General features: G+C 32.6%; 2 protein-coding genes across 3 annotated transcripts; both read right to left on the reverse strand.

The window, feature by feature from the left end:
• Positions 1–857: 857 nt before the first annotated feature.
• LOC110868029 (beta-fructofuranosidase, insoluble isoenzyme 1) lies at positions 858–3,833 on the reverse strand. 2 transcript variants are annotated; one of them, XM_022117115.2, is made up of 6 exons: positions 3,698–3,833; positions 3,270–3,278; positions 2,299–3,161; positions 2,055–2,213; positions 1,227–1,489; positions 858–1,128 (listed from the first exon to the last, which is right to left on the reverse strand). In XM_022117115.2, exons 1-6 carry the CDS (start codon positions 3,828–3,830, stop codon positions 858–860), a joined length of 1,698 nt encoding a protein of 565 aa, XP_021972807.2. In that variant the 5' UTR covers positions 3,831–3,833. The 2 variants fall into 2 exon arrangements, with proteins under 2 accessions (XP_021972807.2, XP_035832739.1); XM_035976846.1 differs by lacking the exon at positions 3,270–3,278 and having other exon boundaries at positions 3,698–3,752.
• A 547-nt stretch (positions 3,834–4,380) lies between these two features.
• Positions 4,381–13,463, reverse strand: LOC110868021 (beta-fructofuranosidase, insoluble isoenzyme 3). Its single transcript, XM_022117103.2, has 6 exons — positions 13,138–13,463; positions 7,353–7,361; positions 6,380–7,236; positions 5,409–5,567; positions 5,054–5,301; positions 4,381–4,830 (listed from the first exon to the last, which is right to left on the reverse strand). Exons 1-6 carry the CDS (start codon positions 13,334–13,336, stop codon positions 4,560–4,562), a joined length of 1,743 nt encoding a protein of 580 aa, XP_021972795.1. The 5' UTR covers positions 13,337–13,463; the 3' UTR covers positions 4,381–4,559.
• Between the last annotated feature and the right edge of the window lie 5,999 nt (positions 13,464–19,462).

The raw sequence follows: 19,462 nt of genomic DNA on the forward strand, positions 1-19,462 counted from the left end.
GTGCCGTGCGGCGGGGGAAGCATGGATAGCTCGCGTGACGCGGCGTGTTGAGTTTCCAAACTTGTGTTGTTATGTCATTTTATGCAATAAACTTCCATTTTTATATGTTTTCAAGTATAGAAGATGTATGAAAGTATGTGACGAGTATCAGGTATGCATGGTTGATAATTCAAATGTATAATAAGTCTCAGTTTTGCATGTAAACACGTATTTGACGATTGATTGCATATATCATGAGTATGGTTTAGTACGATTGATATAAAAATGAATTTCCATTATGATCGAAGTCTCCGATTACAATACTGAACATGAAGTACGATTACAATACGAATACAAGTTTCTAAATGCAAAATACAGAATGTTACAGTATTACAGGTCACTTTTGATCGATTCGAGAGGCATGCCAATGACCTGTGGAAATAATGGTTGTTTGGAACTCAGATTAAGGATTAATATGATATGATGTTTTACTTATGTTTTGCTGACAATGTAGAATATGTTTGTGTAATAATAAATTAGTTTATTTTCTCTCATGAGTTGGTACCAATTGTACATTTTTGTGTTAGGTCAGGTGTTACAGATTTGAACTCATGTTAACATTTATAAAACTTGGTTTTTCTTAACTTTTATTGATTCTTGGAATCACAAACAATAAAATGAAACCCCTTCTCCTTACAGTCATTTTTATTTCATTTGAGTTGTGCCTAAATGTTTGTCAACAAAGTAGCTAGTTTTTACGCTTATGCCTCGTATTAATTCTTCATATCTCACATTTTGCATTTCATGGTTACATTTTTTTATGAAAAATGCAGTCATTTATGTTTTATGTTATTCTAGCGTCACATATAAGCTTTAAATTAGTTCATTTTAGGTTTCGTCATGGACCAAGCATCAAGTCTCTCAACTATAACAATTTCAGTACCATTGTTAAATACATGCAAATGGGCTTTATCGCCAATTGCTAATGTCGGGTAAACCCTAGATGTCATTACAGTCTTCCCCCCTGCTGCAAAGCTTTCCACAACCGAATGGTCAATCAAACTCCGAAGAGAAATCTTGTTTTCGGTAGTATCTACATCCACAAATCCTCCATATGATGGCCTATACTCGTTTAGGTTCAATGTTGACCTTCAGACCAAAATAAATAAACAAATGTGAGTTTGAATTTTATGAATCAATGGTTTCCACGGTTGGTTGGGGATAAAGTTGTGTGAGAGAGATCTTACGGCATAGCATCTGAGCACATGAGAACTTTATGCTTGGTGTTAGGAGTTTTGAAGATCCTAAAAAAGATGGGAGTGTATTCTTTAAAGTCCTTGGATGTCAATGCTAGAAGACCAAATGGTCCTAACCCGCCTTGCTGGGTCGTACCCATGACTTGACATATGTTTTTTGCAAGCATTTCTGGCGGGAATGTTTTATCCCATTCAGTATTATACTCCTCTGCTTTATCCAAATTCGAGAACTTAAAAAGCACGTCGACATCCACCTGTATATATTAAATCATATTAAAATAATAATAAATGAATAGAAGGTTTTGTGAACAGTCCGATGAGAAGTTCATTTATTTACGATCATGAACAAGAGTTTTATGTTCATTTAATTAAAAAAAATCCATGCACACGTGTCTGGTTCGTTCACAAACATAGATGTTTTCTATGTTCGTTCATTAAGGTTAATTTATATCTGTTCATTTATGTTCGCCTATATATCATTCAAAGAAGTTGGGTGCAATTCATTTTAGAACCATCGGCCGAGTCTAACCCATATTCTTATATGCGCACTTTCAAAATGTTCTTGATGTTTTTTTAAATTTAAGTTGAATATTGGTGTTTACTTTAAAGGGGTTTGTGTTTGTGTTGAATATTAACAAATGAACACAACCATATTCTTAATGAACAAATATGAACAAGATTATTTTTGGTTTAAGTGTTCATGGTCATTTTTTTGTTTGGTTACGTATTAAAGGAAAAATATAAACAAGCTCTATTCATGTTTATTCGATTCATTTAGTGGCGTCATAAGTAGTAAAGAAAGTCGTAGAAATTTCAAACCTGAGCAACATTAATTCCTGCAACTTCAACTATATCTCCCTTCTTGAGCTCCTTATCAGTTAGTTGAACATTTTTATGTCTTAGTGTTTCTAGTTCAACAACCGGCCATTGTAGTAATTGCTTTCCAGATGGGTCTAACCAAACAGTTCGTGGAATCAACTAGACAATCATAACAATTAAAATATAAATCTTGGTTAACATACTATTGGATCCCACATATATGGGTAATTAAGAAGCTACAAACCAGAATTCCAGCCCATCCTTTCTTGACATTTTCGTCTTCAGTGCTAGATTCATTAGCCCAACCCCAAATTATCCTTCGCTTCTTCACAGGGTCAAAGAACGTCTTCGAAGCATAAAAGTTTCCCCAATCGTATCTTAAACCAGCCCAACTATCAACCATTCCTTTATCCGGGATGTATTTATCTTGCTTTGTATCGTATTTTCCAATTGTATAGTAATCATATTTGGTAAGGTCAAGACTTACTTTAAAAACATGTTTGATATCACCATCTATTACTGTAGTGTCCAACCCTTTTTCTCCCTTAGTGGATACCGGGTAAAAATCAGGGCATTCCCACATCCCCTCGTTCTCTTTTTGGTGTAGAGGGTGGTCAACCAAAGTCCAGTTAATGAAATCTTTGCTTCGATACAAGTATGATATGCCTAGCATATCCACCTTACTACCGATGGTCATTTCCCACTGGTCATTGATCTTCCAAGCTGTTGTCGGGTCACGAAATGCGGACACGTTCTCTTTGGTTGGCTTTATGATGGGATTGCTATCAGGTTTGATCCATTTTGTTAGGTACGGGTCTGAATAGTTTTCGGGTATTGCATAGTTTTGGACTTGATAACCTGGTTCTGGTTTCTCTTTTGTCATCCCAGTGTACAGTATGATCGGCTTGTTATCAGTAAGGATTGTGGCAGATCCAGACCAACAACCAAACTTATCAAATGGTTTTGTTGGTTCGATTGCTGGATCTAGTGGGGTCCAGTTGATTAGGTCTTTTGATACCGAGTGAGCCCACACAATGTTACCCCAAACAGAACCTTTTGGATTATGTTGGTAGAACAAATGATACAATCCCTTGTAATACATTGGTGCTGGAAATCAAGACCAAGTTACAAACTATTCTTAAAAATATTCTCTCTCTCACTCTTTTTTTTTTTTTGTAAATTAGTGAATGGATGCTTTGAAGGATATAAACTCACCATTGGGATCTGTTTGGATTGATCATTTTCAGCACCAAATCATGCACATAATTTGTAAGAGATCATCAACTTGTTATATTAGAAAGAAATATATCAAGAAAAATGGAATGTGGTCGTATAAGAATGTACGATATGTATGGATATATCATGATATATAACAAGCACTGGATTGTATATCTAGACATGCACATGTGTTCACTTTAAAATACGTAAAAAAACATAGCATATAGGTACGAGTCGTGATCTATGAACAACATTGGACATCACATGAACAAAACAACGAAATTTTGTTCTATACATTGGTCGCGCTCTTCAACCAACAACCAACATTATGCATGTCTATAGAATTTCAAGCACGTTTGTGTTTCTATCCGCAATCAAGATCGAAAAACATGCATTTGTAGCAAAGACCACCATGATCGACATACCGTTGATCCAATGGTGCTTGGGTTGAAAATGATAGGCAGGTTTGTGATCTTCTAACACTTGAAAAGCGTTAATGTGTTGTAAATGTTTAGAAACCTTGTGGAAAGCCATGATTCTTTTGAAGTCATTCAACATTAAGAACAAACACATCAATTCTACGAAACCCCAAACAGTCACAATGAAAGACCGCATTATTATATTTTCTAATGTAAAATAAGATATATTAAAACTTGTAAAACAATGTTTAACTGAAATTATAAAAAAAGAACGTGTTAGGACAAAGGAGTTAATTATGAGGTGATAGTAATGAATTTAGTTAGGGAGTTATGAGGTAGTGGTTAAGATTGTTTTAAGGAAACATCCCTCCATAAAATTATATTAACTAAAGGTAATCCGTAGCCAGTACTAAAAATTCTACCATTAATCCGTCCAAAAAGGTGGTAAATGCCATTTTGAGGCAGGTTTTGACAATCGCTTAAAATCTGGTCGCATCTGATGTTCACCTTGAATTTTCACCTTGAAATTTGTGACAGATTTGGCCACTGTCACTTTTAGCCACCGATTTTGCAACGAATTTTTTACGTTAAGGGTGGTTTCGTTCCTAAGTTGTCATACTTGGCATTGAGTTTGCATTTGTTAAATTTCTAATGTCTCACATTTTCTAGAAATTTAAATGAACATGAAAGAAGGGAAAGCTATATATAGTTTATTCCAAATTTTCAATGCATAATTATAATACAAATAGAAATCCCATCAAGAATACATTTTTATGATAAAAATATATAGTAGATATGACATTAGTAAAAACTAATACCATCTCAAACTTATTTGTATCTCTATGATTTAATTTACAATCAAATTGGTTTAGTTCATAATAGGTGCATTGATGGACCAAGCATTAAGTCTCTCAACAGTTATGGTCTCGCTACCATTGTTAAATACATGCAAATGTGCATCACCATACACTGCGAGTTCTGGATAAACCCTAGATGTGATGACTGTTTTCCCTCCCTCTCCAAAGCTTTCCACAACTGAATGATCAATTAAACTCCTAAGGCAAAGTGTCTTATTAGTTAAATCCATATCGACAAACCCTCCAAATGATGGCTTGTATTCATTCGGATTAGTTGAGGAACTGTATTCATTAAAAAAAAGTGAGATGTTAGTGATGTTTTGAAGAGCTATATTCATAAAAAAAAAAGTGAGATACTAGTGATGTTTTGATTTTCTTCTTGTATATGAACCCCCTAACAGATTATTATTTTTATCAACCCATGTTACACTAATTAGCTTTTTTTAATATGAGTTTAATGAAAATTGTTTTTTCATCTTATCTTAGTTATGATCAATTAACTTACGGAGTAGCATCAGAGCACATGAGAACTTTATAATTCTTGTCATGAGTCTTGAAAATCCGAAAGAAAACTGGAGTGTATTCTTCAAGATTCTTGGAGGCCAATGCTAGAATTCCGAATGGTCCAAGTCCCCCTTGTACGGTTGCACCATTGATCCCACATAGATCTTGTGGTGAAAATTTTTCCCACTTTTTATCATATGGCTCAACTTTACTAAAACTTGAAAATGTAAATGTAACATCTACATCCGCCTGTATCAAGTCATTAAAATTTATAGTATGAATATTTGAAAGGCATACTAAGGTTTTTTTTCCTTTTGTATATAAGACGTTAGTACAACTAATATTGAAAGACCAACCTGAGCGGCAGTAATTCCTTTTATTTCCATGATATCTCCTTTGTTGAGTTTTACATTCTTTAGATTCTTCTTCTTACCCCTTAGGGTTTCTAGTTCCCGAATTGGCCATTGTAGCAACTGCTTTCCACTAGGATCCAGCCAAACCATACGTGGAATCAACTAAAAGTTTACAAATTTTAATTAGCTAAAAATTAATTTTAATCATGTTAGACTTTCATGAAACGTGCTAGATTTGTTCAGGGTCCATCTTAACGGGTCATCCTAGTGGTAAACGATGTACTCAAAAGATTGGGAGTTCAAATCCTGTAGAATACACATATGATGTATATATCCTAGAACATCTAGAAATTGTTCAAAAAAAAATTTATGTGTCCAAATTGATCTAACAATTACGAGATGACAATCAAACCCGGATATGATTATCTGAAAACAAATACCCGTTTACCTAATACATATACTTGAAATTTTTAAACTTATGTTTTTCATTAACAGTACTCTAGTGATGGTTTATTTAATAGTTTCATTATGTTTAAAATATTTTTCTGTTCTTTTGGAATACATATTTGTTAATCTTTTTTATTACTTTTTGTCTTATTCTTTTTTACAATATGAAGTATTAACTTATCATTTAAGATTATACAATCATGAATTGTACATATTTTAAATATGTCAAACTTTTAATAGTGATAATGATATGTATATAATCAATCATATTTTAAGTTATTTTAGTTATTAAAAACATAAAATTATATGGAAAATAGAATGGTAAGTATTTTGAAATTCTAAAGGAAAATAACTAAGAAACCAACGAGTATACCAGATACCCCGCGAGTATGTATGATACCCGACAATTTTAGGGCTAGGCATAGGTCATGATTTTACAACCGGTACAGGACTTGGATTACAAATACTCATCCTGAACTCATCCCATTGCAATCCCTATCTAACACGGAAAAACTAAGAGTTGATACCTGAATTCCTGCCCATCCCTTGGCAACATCTTCATCTTTTGTGCTGGACTCATTAGCCCAACCCCACAAAATTCTCCGCTTCTTGATAGGATCAAAGAATGTCTTGGACGCATAGAAGTTTCCATAATCATATCTTAACCCTGCGGTCCATCCGGATGTATTATCCGGGTGAAACCGGTCTTGCACCAAATCATATTCTCCAATCATGTAGCATTCATTTCTCGTCTCATCAAGGCTCACCTTGAAAACATATTTAGTGCCACTAGCTGAAGCGTCTAACCCGTTTCTTTGACCCTGAGATGATAACGGATAAAAGTCTGGGCATTCCCACATACCCGTACCTAGCTTTTCATTGAACGGGTGCCTAGCACGGGTCCACCTAACAAAATCTTTGCTTCGGTACAGGTAAGCAATCCCTCGACTATAGTGTCTACTACCAACCAACATTTTCCAATGACCATTGTTGTACCAAGCCGTTGAAGGGTCACGGAAAGACGAAATGTTCACTTGAACTGGCTTCAAGATTGGATTGTTGTCGGGTTTGACCCATTCTTGGAGGTATGGATCTGAATAATTGGCAGGTATCGCGTAGTTTTGAACTTGGTAGCCTGGTTCTGGCTTCTCTTTTATTACCCCAGTGTATAAAATGACAGGTTTTTCACCTGGGAGGATTGTGGCGGATCCTGACCAACAACCATACTTATCAAACCATTTTGATGGTACTAGTGCGGGTTTTAACGATATCCAGTTAATCATGTCCGTTGATACAGAGTGCGCCCACACAATGTTGCCCCACACCGCACCCTTGGGGTTGTATTGACAGAAGAAATGGTAAAGTCCTTTGTAATACATTGGTGCTATTTCAAAACATCAAAACCATAGACCAATTGTTATGTGAAAGGTTATAATAACTTGTCTATGTAATTAAAACATGATTTATGTTGTATCTTATCAATCTTTAAAAAAAACTTACCGTTTGGATCTGTGAGTATTCGTCATATTTGAGCAGCACATCATGCAAAGAGGTTGAAACAGGAAACATATTAGGTCACTTATGCAAAGACAAATGAACGAGCAAAATTATTCAGAGGAGAAAGTATATAAATGGAAAGAACATGTAACCTGATTGTCTTGATTAAATACAAAGATTTGATTTTTTTTTTTATTTTTTCGAATGGTAAACTAACATACTCTTAAAATACTCCGCTTCTTAGATAGAGGGGAGGCACCTACCACCTATCATGTCCATAGGGACGACTTTTTTTATTCGATTGATGTTTTTAGAGCTCAGAAAACAATCCAATTAATTTGGTAACCTTTGTAAGACCACCTTCAGTTGAGAGGGCATGGCTGGGGGAGTTGTTTGAGGACGAGTCAGCATGGTTTGGAGTTGTGAAACCAAAAAGGAACTCACATGCGTTTCGTGAAACATGTTGTTAATAGTTTAGTCATCATATGTTACTTATGGAACGTCCCAAAAGGTGTTATGGCCTTAATACCTGGCAGCATAACTAAGGCTTTGTTATACTAGATGTTTTTCAAAAATGAAAATTGAACTTTGTGAAAAACACCTAAACCTAGAAAAAAGAGGATTATTTTTGGTCTTTTTCACCATGATCTTCCTCTATTGAGAAAACATGTACTAAGATCAAGGACTACATGCAACCAGTGGCGAAGCTTGACAATGAAGACGGGGGTCCAAAACGTATATACCAAAAAATTTCTATAGAAACCAGGGGGTCGAAAATGTATATACCAAAAAATTTCTATACGAAAACTACATATATAACACTACTGAGCGAAAAGTTCGGGGGGTCCCCCCTCTTAAGTTGCGCCTCTGCATGCAACCAATGGTGCATTATATTGTTAATATATAGTGGCCGATAATCTATTAAGATATAATAAACGTGTAGACGTACTCAACTTACCATAAGAGGTTATAACTTATGAACATTACCAACGTGCATGTTCAATGTAATTTTGGTAAGGTATATACTAATAGAAAGGCATGGTGGTTGGATTGGACACCTATAAGTGTTTTTTATATATACAGTAAAAAACATGGTGACAAAAAGAAATGGGGTGGTCGAGCGATAATGAAAGGAGTGAGCTGCGGTAATGGAATAGGTGACAAAGTGCAACTTGAGGTTGAACATAAGTACATAACATGTGGCCACTGCATAATCCACCCACGAGTCGTGCTCTCATCATATGGTAAGTTTAGAATGTTTCGTATTAATATTATACGACTCATAATGACAAGCCATTCATGAGGTTCAGAGGATGCAATCTTTCTAATAAGAATACAATATCCTTAAGGGTAAATTACACTTTTCGTCCTTTATGTTTGTACCAGATTGCAACGGATAGCCTTTAACTTCAATAATTACAGTCACAGTCCTTTATGTGCAAAACCCGTTACACTCTACGTCCTTTAGGACTAACCAGATTAAAAATTTCAGTTAAGTTTATTCACTTAAGGATATTTTGGTCAATTCATGTTTTTATCTAAATGTTTAATAAATAAAACAAAAAAAAATGCATGTGTACTTCATCTTCCCCAACTTCCTAACCCTAAAACCTTAACCACCACCTCATCCTGCCGCCACCACTCCGGTCACACCCACCGCCCCTAACCCTTTGCAGATCTACAACCCAGTTGTTTCCAGAAGTTTATAGACATTATCGCTATAAAATACTTCAAAGTTCCAAGTTAACAACGCAGCTTGAAGGAACTGAAACCCCCACTGTAACTGACACTATCGATTCACTGGGCTTGCTTCTTCCCTGTTATTGCTCTCTCTCTAGAACTTCATGGATCTTACAAACACGACAGGTTTTACTCTCTCTACATGTATATCTATATTCATACATCGAATACGAATTCAACATTCATGGATCTTAATTCCATATTGAAGTACGTATTTTCTGCAATTTGTCACAAATTCGCAATAAATATGTGTATCCAGAATCAACAAATTGAGTGAGGGTTATTATCATTGTGTATGATGATCAGCAGAATTAAAGGAGGTTGTTTTATTCATTTTTCTGAATCACTTATGTGTTAAATTTCGGGGATATCTTTGTCGTTTGTTCTTATTTATGGGATTTCCACTTCTTCTCTGCAAAATTGATTCATGCTTTTTTATTGGACAACTGGGTTACAGCAGATCTGCAAAGGGTTAGGGGTGGTGGGTGTGGCCGGAGTGGTGGCGGCAGGATGAGGTGATGGTGGCAAAATGTGGTGGTTAGGGTTTTAGGGTTAGGAAATTGGGGAAGATGAAGTATATATGCATTTTTTTGTTTTATTTATTAAACATTTAGATAAAAACATGAATTGACCAAAATACTATTAAGTGAATAAACTTAACTGAAATTTTTAATCTGGCTAGTTCTAAAGGACGTAGAGTGTAACGGGTTTTGCAAATAAAGGATTGTGACTGTAATTATAGAAGTTAAAGGCTATCTGTTGCAATCTGGTACAAACATAAAGGACGAAAAGTGTAATTTACCCTATCCTTCAATTATGCATGCCTTTTTTTTTTGTCTGAAATCATTGTGTGCATTCAAAATGTATCATGTGTTCTATTGATTCCACGCTAGCAACCCCTATCTCATAACCATCAACAAGTGTAACCTGTCTCTTAAGATCATAGTCATATAAATAATAAAAAATCACTCCAACATTACAAGCTAACCATATGAAGTCACTTGTGATTTGAAAGACCTTTGATAATGATTAAGTGAATTTCATATATCGATTAATGTTATAACTAACAAATCTCCTATATGACACTACTAGAAAATTGAGGATTTCCTACCAAAATTACCGACTAAAAAAATTCAGTCGGAAATTCCGATCACTTACCGACAAACTTCCGACTAGAATAAAAGTCAAATATTAGCAACCAATTTTCGACCGCTTACCGACAAAGAAAAAAGTCATCGGAAATTTGAAGGAAAGTTCCGACTAAATTCCGACAAAAAAACTATAAAAAAAAGAAAAAATTTGGTTGGAAAGTAGTCGGAAATTTCCGACTATTTTCCAACTAAAACCTTTATTTTTTTATTTAATTATATTGAGCTATATATATACATGTGAATGTATTTGCTTGTGTCTATGTACATGTATGTGTATGTATATGACTCGGAGTATACACACACACATATACCTATATACAAATTATAGAATAATAAAAGACAAGTTTAAGTAATTAGTCTCGATAGCGTACACACACGTATAAATATGTATAATACGTATAAGTTGGTAAAGTAAGAGCTTTTCATGTATAACTAAGGCGTACAAAATACGTAACGAAAAAACCATGTTAGAAGGTTGAAAAACCAAAAAAAAAACGGATACGGGTGTCGGAAAATGGTCGGAAATTTCCGACCAGTTACCGCCGAAACATAACATTTGGTCAGAAAGTTGTTGGTAATTTCCGACCAACTTCCGACTAAAACATTTATTTTTTTGATGATATGATCTATAGGGGTGTGTGTGTGTTCATACGAGTTTGGTTTTTATACTAATTGCATCATACTAGTTGTAATAACCCCGAAAAATTGTATAGTCATTTTTGTCTCTAGAGGAATGGTTGATAAGCGACTTGTGCTTGCTTATATATTGAATGTTTTCTGCTAATTACTGCTATCAAATGAGACATGTGATGATATAAGTCATGATGGATATATACCCTTGTAATACAACAAGCCACCTAAAATATCCCTCCCAATTGTGCTTTAGTTTTCTTCACAAAAACTTGTGAACAATTTAGTTTGTTTTGGACGAATCATCCACTTCTTTCCAAGAAAAAACTCGATTGGAAATATTAACACTTTTATTTGGATAGTATGTTATTTTTTATTATTATAGTATCTCCAGAAAAACTTGAGAACAAACGAATCATTCATTTTTGTCCTAGAAATTAACATAAATCATAAATTTTCTTTTAAGACATTACTGGCAGTACGTATTATTTATGGACCCATAAACAGAGACGACTGCAGCCTGCATGAAAATTAACTGGTTAAACCAGCATGCAACTGGTCATTATGCTACTACAACGTGGTTTGTTCCATCAAGATGGTCAACTTCATTTATATGACTAGTAATTTCAGTTTTAACATATAATTGCATGATCCCTTAAAACTATTAACATGTTACAATATTATTCACTTTAACACATAAATAAACATATAATTATATGATCCATTAAAACTTTTAACATGCATGTTACAAATTTAAGTTACAATATTATTCACTCTAAAACATAAATAAACATATAATTACATGATCCATTAAAACTATTAACATGTTACAAGTTTAAGTTACAATATTATTCACTTTAAAACATAAATAATTTGTTGTATTTTGTTAGATGTGTGTTGTGATTAGAAAAATTGTTATTAAATTTATCTGAATAGCTCAGCTCATCAAAAGTTTGAATCAAATCAAAATTGTACAAACTTTGTACATGAGCTCGAGCCTAAATTAAAGTTTTTTTTGATAAACGAGCTTGGGTCCGACTTTCCTATACCGCACTTGGTTAGGGCAGAAGGCTTAAATGACTTTATTATTTATAATAAGTAAAACGTTTTTTATTTAATCAAATATGTATATATTACATAACTATTATTATTAGTATTATTATATATAATTTTAGGAAAATAGTTAAATAGTAAATGTATTATCGTTTATACATATAATTCTATATTTATAAACATGATATAATTATATATGCATAGAATTAAAGGAAGTAGATAATTAATAAATAATAAATTAGTTTACCCGAGTTGAGTTCAAGTGTGAAAAGTTACTTATAAACTGGGTTTGAGATTTAGATTTAAACTTTGAAATGAGCAAAACTCAAACTTGAATTTTTGTTAAGTTCAGCAAGTCAGACGTAAGCTTAGGTGAGTTCGAGCTTGACTTGAGATTTATAGCTCAATAAAACTGAATATTTTAACTTCTATTATACCTTTGATGTTCATTTATGATTGTTGGGCAACAGAAAATGTAATATTTAAAACTAGTTTTGCATTATGTTGTAGCCCATATAGTGAACTATCAAGTCCTTTTTTAAGAGCCAACTTAATACACTCTACACACATTAAATATATTCTACACAAATATTTATCATGAGAGTATAACTCTCAATCACTTAATAAAGAACAATTTTGATTACAATTAGTTATTAGAGTTAGAATCTTATGTATTACAGGATTTAATAAATATCATTATATAGTTATTAATAAAAAAAAAGTTATGTCCTAGTATTGTATCTGTTGAAAAAAAATATAATGTAGTTGAATTTTTAACACATACAATCATCAAAATATATTTTTAGAAGAGTAAACTTTAGCGAAACAGTTATAAATTTTGTTAAATTAAATACTCGTGACAAAACCACTAGCTAGATGTGCTTCACTAATTTCAATTGATCCTTACCTCTTTACAGTGTAAGTACAACATATTTCCTCTTCTAGAAGCTAACTATAAGCACATACACAAACTTATACCATTTAGTTACACACATCTATATCATAAAAATTATATGGCTGAAATCACAAGGACTTCTTTCATGAAGTTACTAATTAGTATGCAACCCTTTCTCCTTATCCCACGCGTATTAATAATATTATCTCCTAAAAAGAAAATAGTTATGCACGTCACAAGGTACATGCATAGTGTACGTGTTTTCGAGTAACGGGCCGGGTTCTCACGGCTAAAAAATAAGAAAAGGAAGAGTCGGTACCGTTGATCCAATGTTGTTTGGGCTGGAAATGGAAGGCGGTTCTATAAACCTGCTTGACTTTGACAGCACTTACAGACTGGTAGTTTGGATTAACCTTGTGGGAAGCCATGACTACACCATTGCCATTGAAAGTATTGAAGATTATGGGGATGCAACATAGCAAAACCCTAATTAGTTTACTTTGAATTTGAAGATCCATTGTCCCAATGAAGTTATTGTTCTTAGTTAAGTATATTTATGGAAAAAAGTATATGTAATATGGTAATGTGCGTTGGGTTTGGGAAGAAAGATGAAGTTGACGAAGAAGAAACGAGAACTTATGGGGAGTTGCGAAATGAAGAGTGGTTTAAGCTTAAAGGGGTATTTATAGAAAGAAAGTTGGCAGCATATGGATAAAGTTGAATTTACCAGCAAAGTTTAGTTTATATTCAAACACCGTTAAACTTGTATAAATGTGTGAACACGTTTAGCGCTAAACAGATTATGTTAGTGTTGAAATGACAGTTTACTGCGCTAAACAGATTATGTTTGAGTCGACATGATAGTTTACTCCAGTTACTTTTTTAATATAATAAAAAAATATTTTGAATTAATAACTTAAACTCTCTGGATATATATTAGATATCTTCTCTACTATATAATAAAAGAAACCACTTTAAGACATTTGTCATCATATTAAGTCATCTCTTATAGATAATTATTATTTTAATTTAATTTCTTCTAATTAATTATAGATAACCCTTCTACTAATATTATTTAATTTAATAATATATATATTATATAAAATGTTAACGGAATAAAGAAAAGATAGGATAACATCACATGTATTCAAATATAGGATCACAGATTACTTGAATGACTATACATGTAAATCGATTACTTTTTTTCACTTTTTTTTTAAATCAATGAAGGAACACTTGTCATTATTATAGACCATCTACTTAATTGTAAATAATTTTTATTATTTAATATAAATTATAGATAATTATTATTTAATTTAAATTATTAAATTTAATATGTGTTTCAAATATTTAAGAAATAATGGATAAAGTTCCATAAAATATCTTGTTATTTATTTATATTAATTACTAGGTTAAAAATTATATCTTAATAATTGAATCAAATATCGAGCATTTTCTTAACGAGAGTGGAGAGAACGATTTTCTTGCTTAACAAATTATTTATTTATTTAAGAGTAAATTACGATTTTGGCCCCTGTGGTTATATCACTTTTACCCTTTTAGCCCAAAAAAGAATTTTTTAACATCTGAGCCCCTAACGTCTTTTTTTCTAACCATTTTGGTCCCTAACATTTGACGTTGGTTAAAAAAGTTCTTTTTTGGGCTAAAAGGGTAAAAGTGATATAACCACATGGGCCAAAATCGCAATTTAAAATGCAAGAAGAATAATAACTACATTTATCATACTAATGAATTTATCCAAAAATAACCATTCATTTAAGATGCAACTCACGTCCAGATATTTAAATTTTAAAGTTATATATAGGAGTTAATTGCCCGGATGGTCCCTGTGGTTTCACGTTTTTTCACATTTAGTCTCCACCTTTTGAAAATAGCAGGTATGCTCCCTATGGTTTGTTATTGTGTTACTCGGATAGTCCCTTGAGTAGATGTCAGTTAGTTTGGCAATAGCAGGTATGCTCCCTATGGTTTGCATTTTGTTACTCGGATAGTCCCCAGAGTAAATGTCAGGGGACTATCCGAGTAACAAAATGACAAACCATAGGGAGCATACCTGCTATTTCCGAAATGTGGGGACTAAACATGAAAAAACGTGAAACCACAGGGACCATCTGGGCAATTAACTCTATAATTACCAATATTTATACTTATCTAATTAATTTAAGTATTATTTTGTAGCTATAAGTTTATCTAATTGGCTAATTGCTATATGTCTAATCTCGACATTTCAATAATTTTTAAGAACTAATAAATTAAGACCACTATTATTTAACTAAAACTTAGGTTATTAAATGTATGTTCACATGACTTTTAAAACTCATGAGAAAGTAGATGATACATTTGGCTTCTAACCGATGGTTCAAATGCTTTCATATTTATAAACTTGACAAACATCACAAGTTTTGATCATACATGGCACAAAATTTTGTTCGGATATCAGAAAAGCGTCTTAAAATATCGTTTTTTAATTATTAAATCTCCGTTATTAACTATTTGATTTTTTATTTACTTAACTCGTGTAATACACGGGGTTATAAACTAGTTTATATGTATGTTCTAATACCAAAACTTAATATAAAGGAAAAAAGTAGGAACATTTTATAGTTAAGCATAATTATTTTGTATATATTTGATTTTTTTAGTATATTGGTAACTTTAGAATATTAATATGCAAAAATAATTACTTTAAATAAATTTTCATATAAAAGAGATCGGTGTTCTTATACAACATGGAACAAAAAAAACTTTTTGCGACATATAAATCCATCAAAATACATGACGTGGGTAGTGTACAGTGGCGGAGCCACACTTTGAACAACGGTGTCGTCCGACACCATTGAATTTTGTGTAGCAAATACAACGTATAATAGGAAAAATCCGAGCGACACCATTGTTTTTTTACAAGCGACACCATTGTCTTTTTACAAACGACACCATTGTTTTGTTTTCTTCAAAAAGAATTACATAAATTTATATTTCAAAAATTAAGCCCAGTTACTTGAATTTATTAGTATACTTTAAATCAATAAAGGTCCATGCTTAATTTTTATTTTTTTTCTAATACATTAAGCATTATAGCCACATGTCTAGTTGGTTTTGTTAAATTGTTTAACATAACAGGATGTTTGATGATCATTTGAATGATGTGTGCACTTGTTTGTTATCATAATTAAAAAAGAGGGCTTTTTTTTTTTTGCAAGTTGCCATTGAAAACATAATGAATCGTTTTCAAACATGAAAACATGTACAGGACAACTATTAAATGCATTTTTTACATATTTCAAATGACTTTATAATTTTTTTATGTGTATTTATTCAATGACATTGTACTTTTATTATGATATTTGCTTTTATTATGTTATTTGACCCGACTAGATCCGAACCGATCTAAAAGTTCGACTCCGGGTTACTATAAACCGAGGTATCCATAAAAAAAGACACCATAAGAAAAAATTTCTGGCTCCGCCACTAGTAGTGTAGCACTGTAGCTACGACGGATCTTATCAAGATTCAAGGGATTATCGACGAGTTAACTAACAAATTATTTATAACTGTGTCGGTGTCGCAACTAAGTCATTTTCCAACATACTACATGATAGATTACCCAATAGTTTCTTAGAAGATTTACTTATGATTTTTTTCCACATGTTTGTGGTTACCTTTGTTGGTGGCCTATAAGCAATCCTCTGTGATAATTCTAATTTCCTAGGTTATGGTATCCACTAGTGATTACTAAGGGATCATTGACCAGTATTTTTGTTTGTACTATTCTTTTTCACTTTTAGTTGGGTTCCTCATTGATCTGACGGTAATGGTCGTGTATATTGTCCATTGTTATACATTATCACCGATAGTCATTTTTCATGTAGTGATATCAGCCCGTCAAAACTTGTGCCATGTTTGAGTTCATATGCCTTTTTCAAGTTTATGTCTAGTTTTTGAAAACTAAAAATGTTACACCCAAAAAAAGCCTGAGTTTTATTCTGGTTTTCAGTTTATGATTTTGCATGATGACTGAGATAGAGTTGGTTGTTTATTTGTCAAACCATATAACATTTTTTATGTGGACCGTAAGGAACTTTTTTTTGAACGGCATTGTTCAGCTGGTTAAGCATTTGGCTGATTTTTTTCATAGGGTTACATAGGTTCAAAACCTGGCGTCTGTCCCTTAGGGGGTTATATTAATCCAAGCCGGTATTTGCTCCCTTTGAGAGTCGAATCTGGGACCGTCCCTGCTGGAAATCAGGCCCTTGAACGATCACACAAACACCATTTTGACGAACTTGTTCGACTCTTTTCATTATTTATCAATGAAAGCACACAAATACAATAACCCTAAGTATCTATTTATACTAAACCAATTCCAGTCCAAACCCAAATCAAACTCTATTTAATTAATAAAATAACCAACTAGATAAACATATCAAATTCAAACTAACAATTATCCCTAATTAAAATATAAAAGACTAACAAATAATTCACCAAGAATTATTCATAACCCGTTTTTATCTTTTATCTTCAATCCCAAAAGGAAACCACACGACTTCCATCTGAGCTGGGGAATCATTTGCGGACCATAAACAGCTATGTTGGGTTTGTTTTGTTTTGTCATGGTTCTAAAAATATATAAAAACCGTTACGTTATTCATCTTAACATCTGTTCACTAACCTTTGTAATTTCTGTTGACTTGACTGACCTTTTTAACATGGGTTGACTAACATCTGATACTTACTATCTATCAATCTGGAAACTCTGTTGGAGATAATGGATGACAGTTTTTAGGAAAGTCTGTTGGAAAGCAACAGAGGTTTTTAACAGTTAATAGACAACAGTGGTTTGGTTATCAACATAATGGAGTTTATGTTGAATAAATGTATTGACTAGTAGTTTATATCAATTTTGTAAGTCTGCACTAATTATTTTTTTATTTTCTATCAATATGTGTTATGCATGGTTTTCTAAGAAACCACCCGTGTTTGCACATGAGTCTTACCGCTAGTTTAACTAATAAAATAACCAACTAGATAAACATATAAATTCAAACTAACAATTATCCCTAATTAAAATATAAAAGACTAAACAAATAATTCACCAAGAATTATTCATAACCCGTTTTAATCTTTATCTTCAGTCCCAAAAGGAAACCACGCAACTTCCATCTGAGCTGGGGAATTATTTGCGGATCGTAAACAGCTATGTTGGGTTTGTTTTGTTTTGTCATGGTTCTAAAAATATATAAAAACCATTACGTTATTCATCAATTCTTGGTTTATGAACTTGGTTAAATACATTAAATCGTAACTAAAAGAACTTCTAAATTCATAATAGTACAATTTTGTAGCCATAAATATGCCCAGATGGTTAGGTTTTGTTGAACGTTTAAAATAAATAAATAAATATATTTAGCTAAATTTGTTTGTGTTAATTATTTTAAATATTGTCCATTTGTGTTAATTATTTAGATATAATTTATTTATTATTTTTGATAAATGACCTTTGATTAAAATTTAATTTTGTGTTAAAATTTAATTTGTGATATTTTAAGTAGGCACTCACCATGTATTCATATTCACACTTAATTACAAATTTATGTAAAGAAGTCACCATGTGTTCATATTCACAACTCATTACAAATTTATGTAAAGAAACACCCGTAATAACACATTACCCGTTGAGTAAGGAAGTTCAAGAATATGACCTAAGAGGTGTTGGTATTGCTTATTTAACTCTTTTAACTCTAGAAGTGCTTTTTGTTAAACATAATTATTAACTTATTGTTTTTTTAAAAGAAGTTTTTAGAAAATGTTAGGATTAGCTTTTATGGTAGTAAAAGTAAAATGACTAAAAAGAATATGATAAATTTTCATGTTTAGTTGTTATTTTAAAGGGTGTGGTTAGATTGATAATTTTATGTTCTAAAAGCCAATAAGAGAGAGACTTGATGTTCTAAGAGACTCAAGTTCGATTTTTGCTCTCCCTTTTATTTTATGCGGTACCTGGTGATGATGGGAGACTAGGCATGTAGGCGGAGATCGCTAGTTCGATCCTTGAACTGGGCGGGTTTTATCTCACCGGATTGTTGTGCCTTCGGGCGAGTGTTCACGGGTTTCGGCCCTAGGTGAGGGTTTTCCCCGGTTCGAAGGCGAGTGTATCTCGATATGGTGAATTTCGTCAGTAGCTCATTTGGAGGATTCGTTGGTCATTCAAAAAAAAAAAGCCAAAAGTCATTTAAAAAGCCAGATTTTTGTGGCTTTTGAGAAACAACTTTTTAATTCTTTTCAATAAGCCAAAATGAAAAACACTTTTATCATTGTCAAACACTTTTTTAACTTATTGGTTTTTTCAAAAAGTCCAATAGGTCAATAAGTTATTTTCAAACTCAATTTCAAACACACTCTATAATTAATCTATAGTATATATCTATATCTATCTATACTTTCTGTAAAAGGAGAAATCCCAATGACATAAGAAAAGCTGATGTGTCAGCAGGAGAGGTTGTCCAACAATGTTTTTCTTATGTCATTATTACATCATAAAGCCTAATATATAAATCACTTTAAAATTCAAAGTTGGCCCACATTCAAAATCCAAATGTCTGCTGAGGAAAGGTCTGCCCACATAA

Source organism: Helianthus annuus, chromosome 1 (genome assembly GCF_002127325.2).
Source record: "Helianthus annuus cultivar XRQ/B chromosome 1, HanXRQr2.0-SUNRISE, whole genome shotgun sequence".
Classification (NCBI taxonomy): domain Eukaryota; kingdom Viridiplantae; phylum Streptophyta; class Magnoliopsida; order Asterales; family Asteraceae; genus Helianthus; species Helianthus annuus.

Bases quoted from the DNA above. Each gene is read 5' to 3' on its own strand.
- LOC110868029 (XM_022117115.2), bottom strand. From the start codon at position 3,830: ATGTTGAATGACTTCAAAAGAATCATGGCTTTCCACAAGGTTTCTAAA. The intron at 2,214-2,298 runs GTTTGTAGCTTC...ATGATTGTCTAG, and splicing joins AAGGATGGGCTGGAATTCTG to TTGATTCCACGAACTGTTTG. The intron at 1,490-2,054 runs GTTTGAAATTTC...TAATATATACAG, and splicing joins CAGGAATTAATGTTGCTCAG to GTGGATGTCGACGTGCTTTT.
- LOC110868021 (XM_022117103.2), bottom strand. From the start codon at position 13,336: ATGGATCTTCAAATTCAAAGTAAACTAATTAGGGTTTTGCTATGTTGC. The intron at 5,568-6,379 runs GTATCAACTCTT...GTAAACTTTTAG, and splicing joins AGGGATGGGCAGGAATTCAG to TTGATTCCACGTATGGTTTG. The intron at 4,831-5,053 runs GTAAGTTAATTG...TAATGAATACAG, and splicing joins ATGTGCTCTGATGCTACTCC to TTCCTCAACTAATCCGAATG.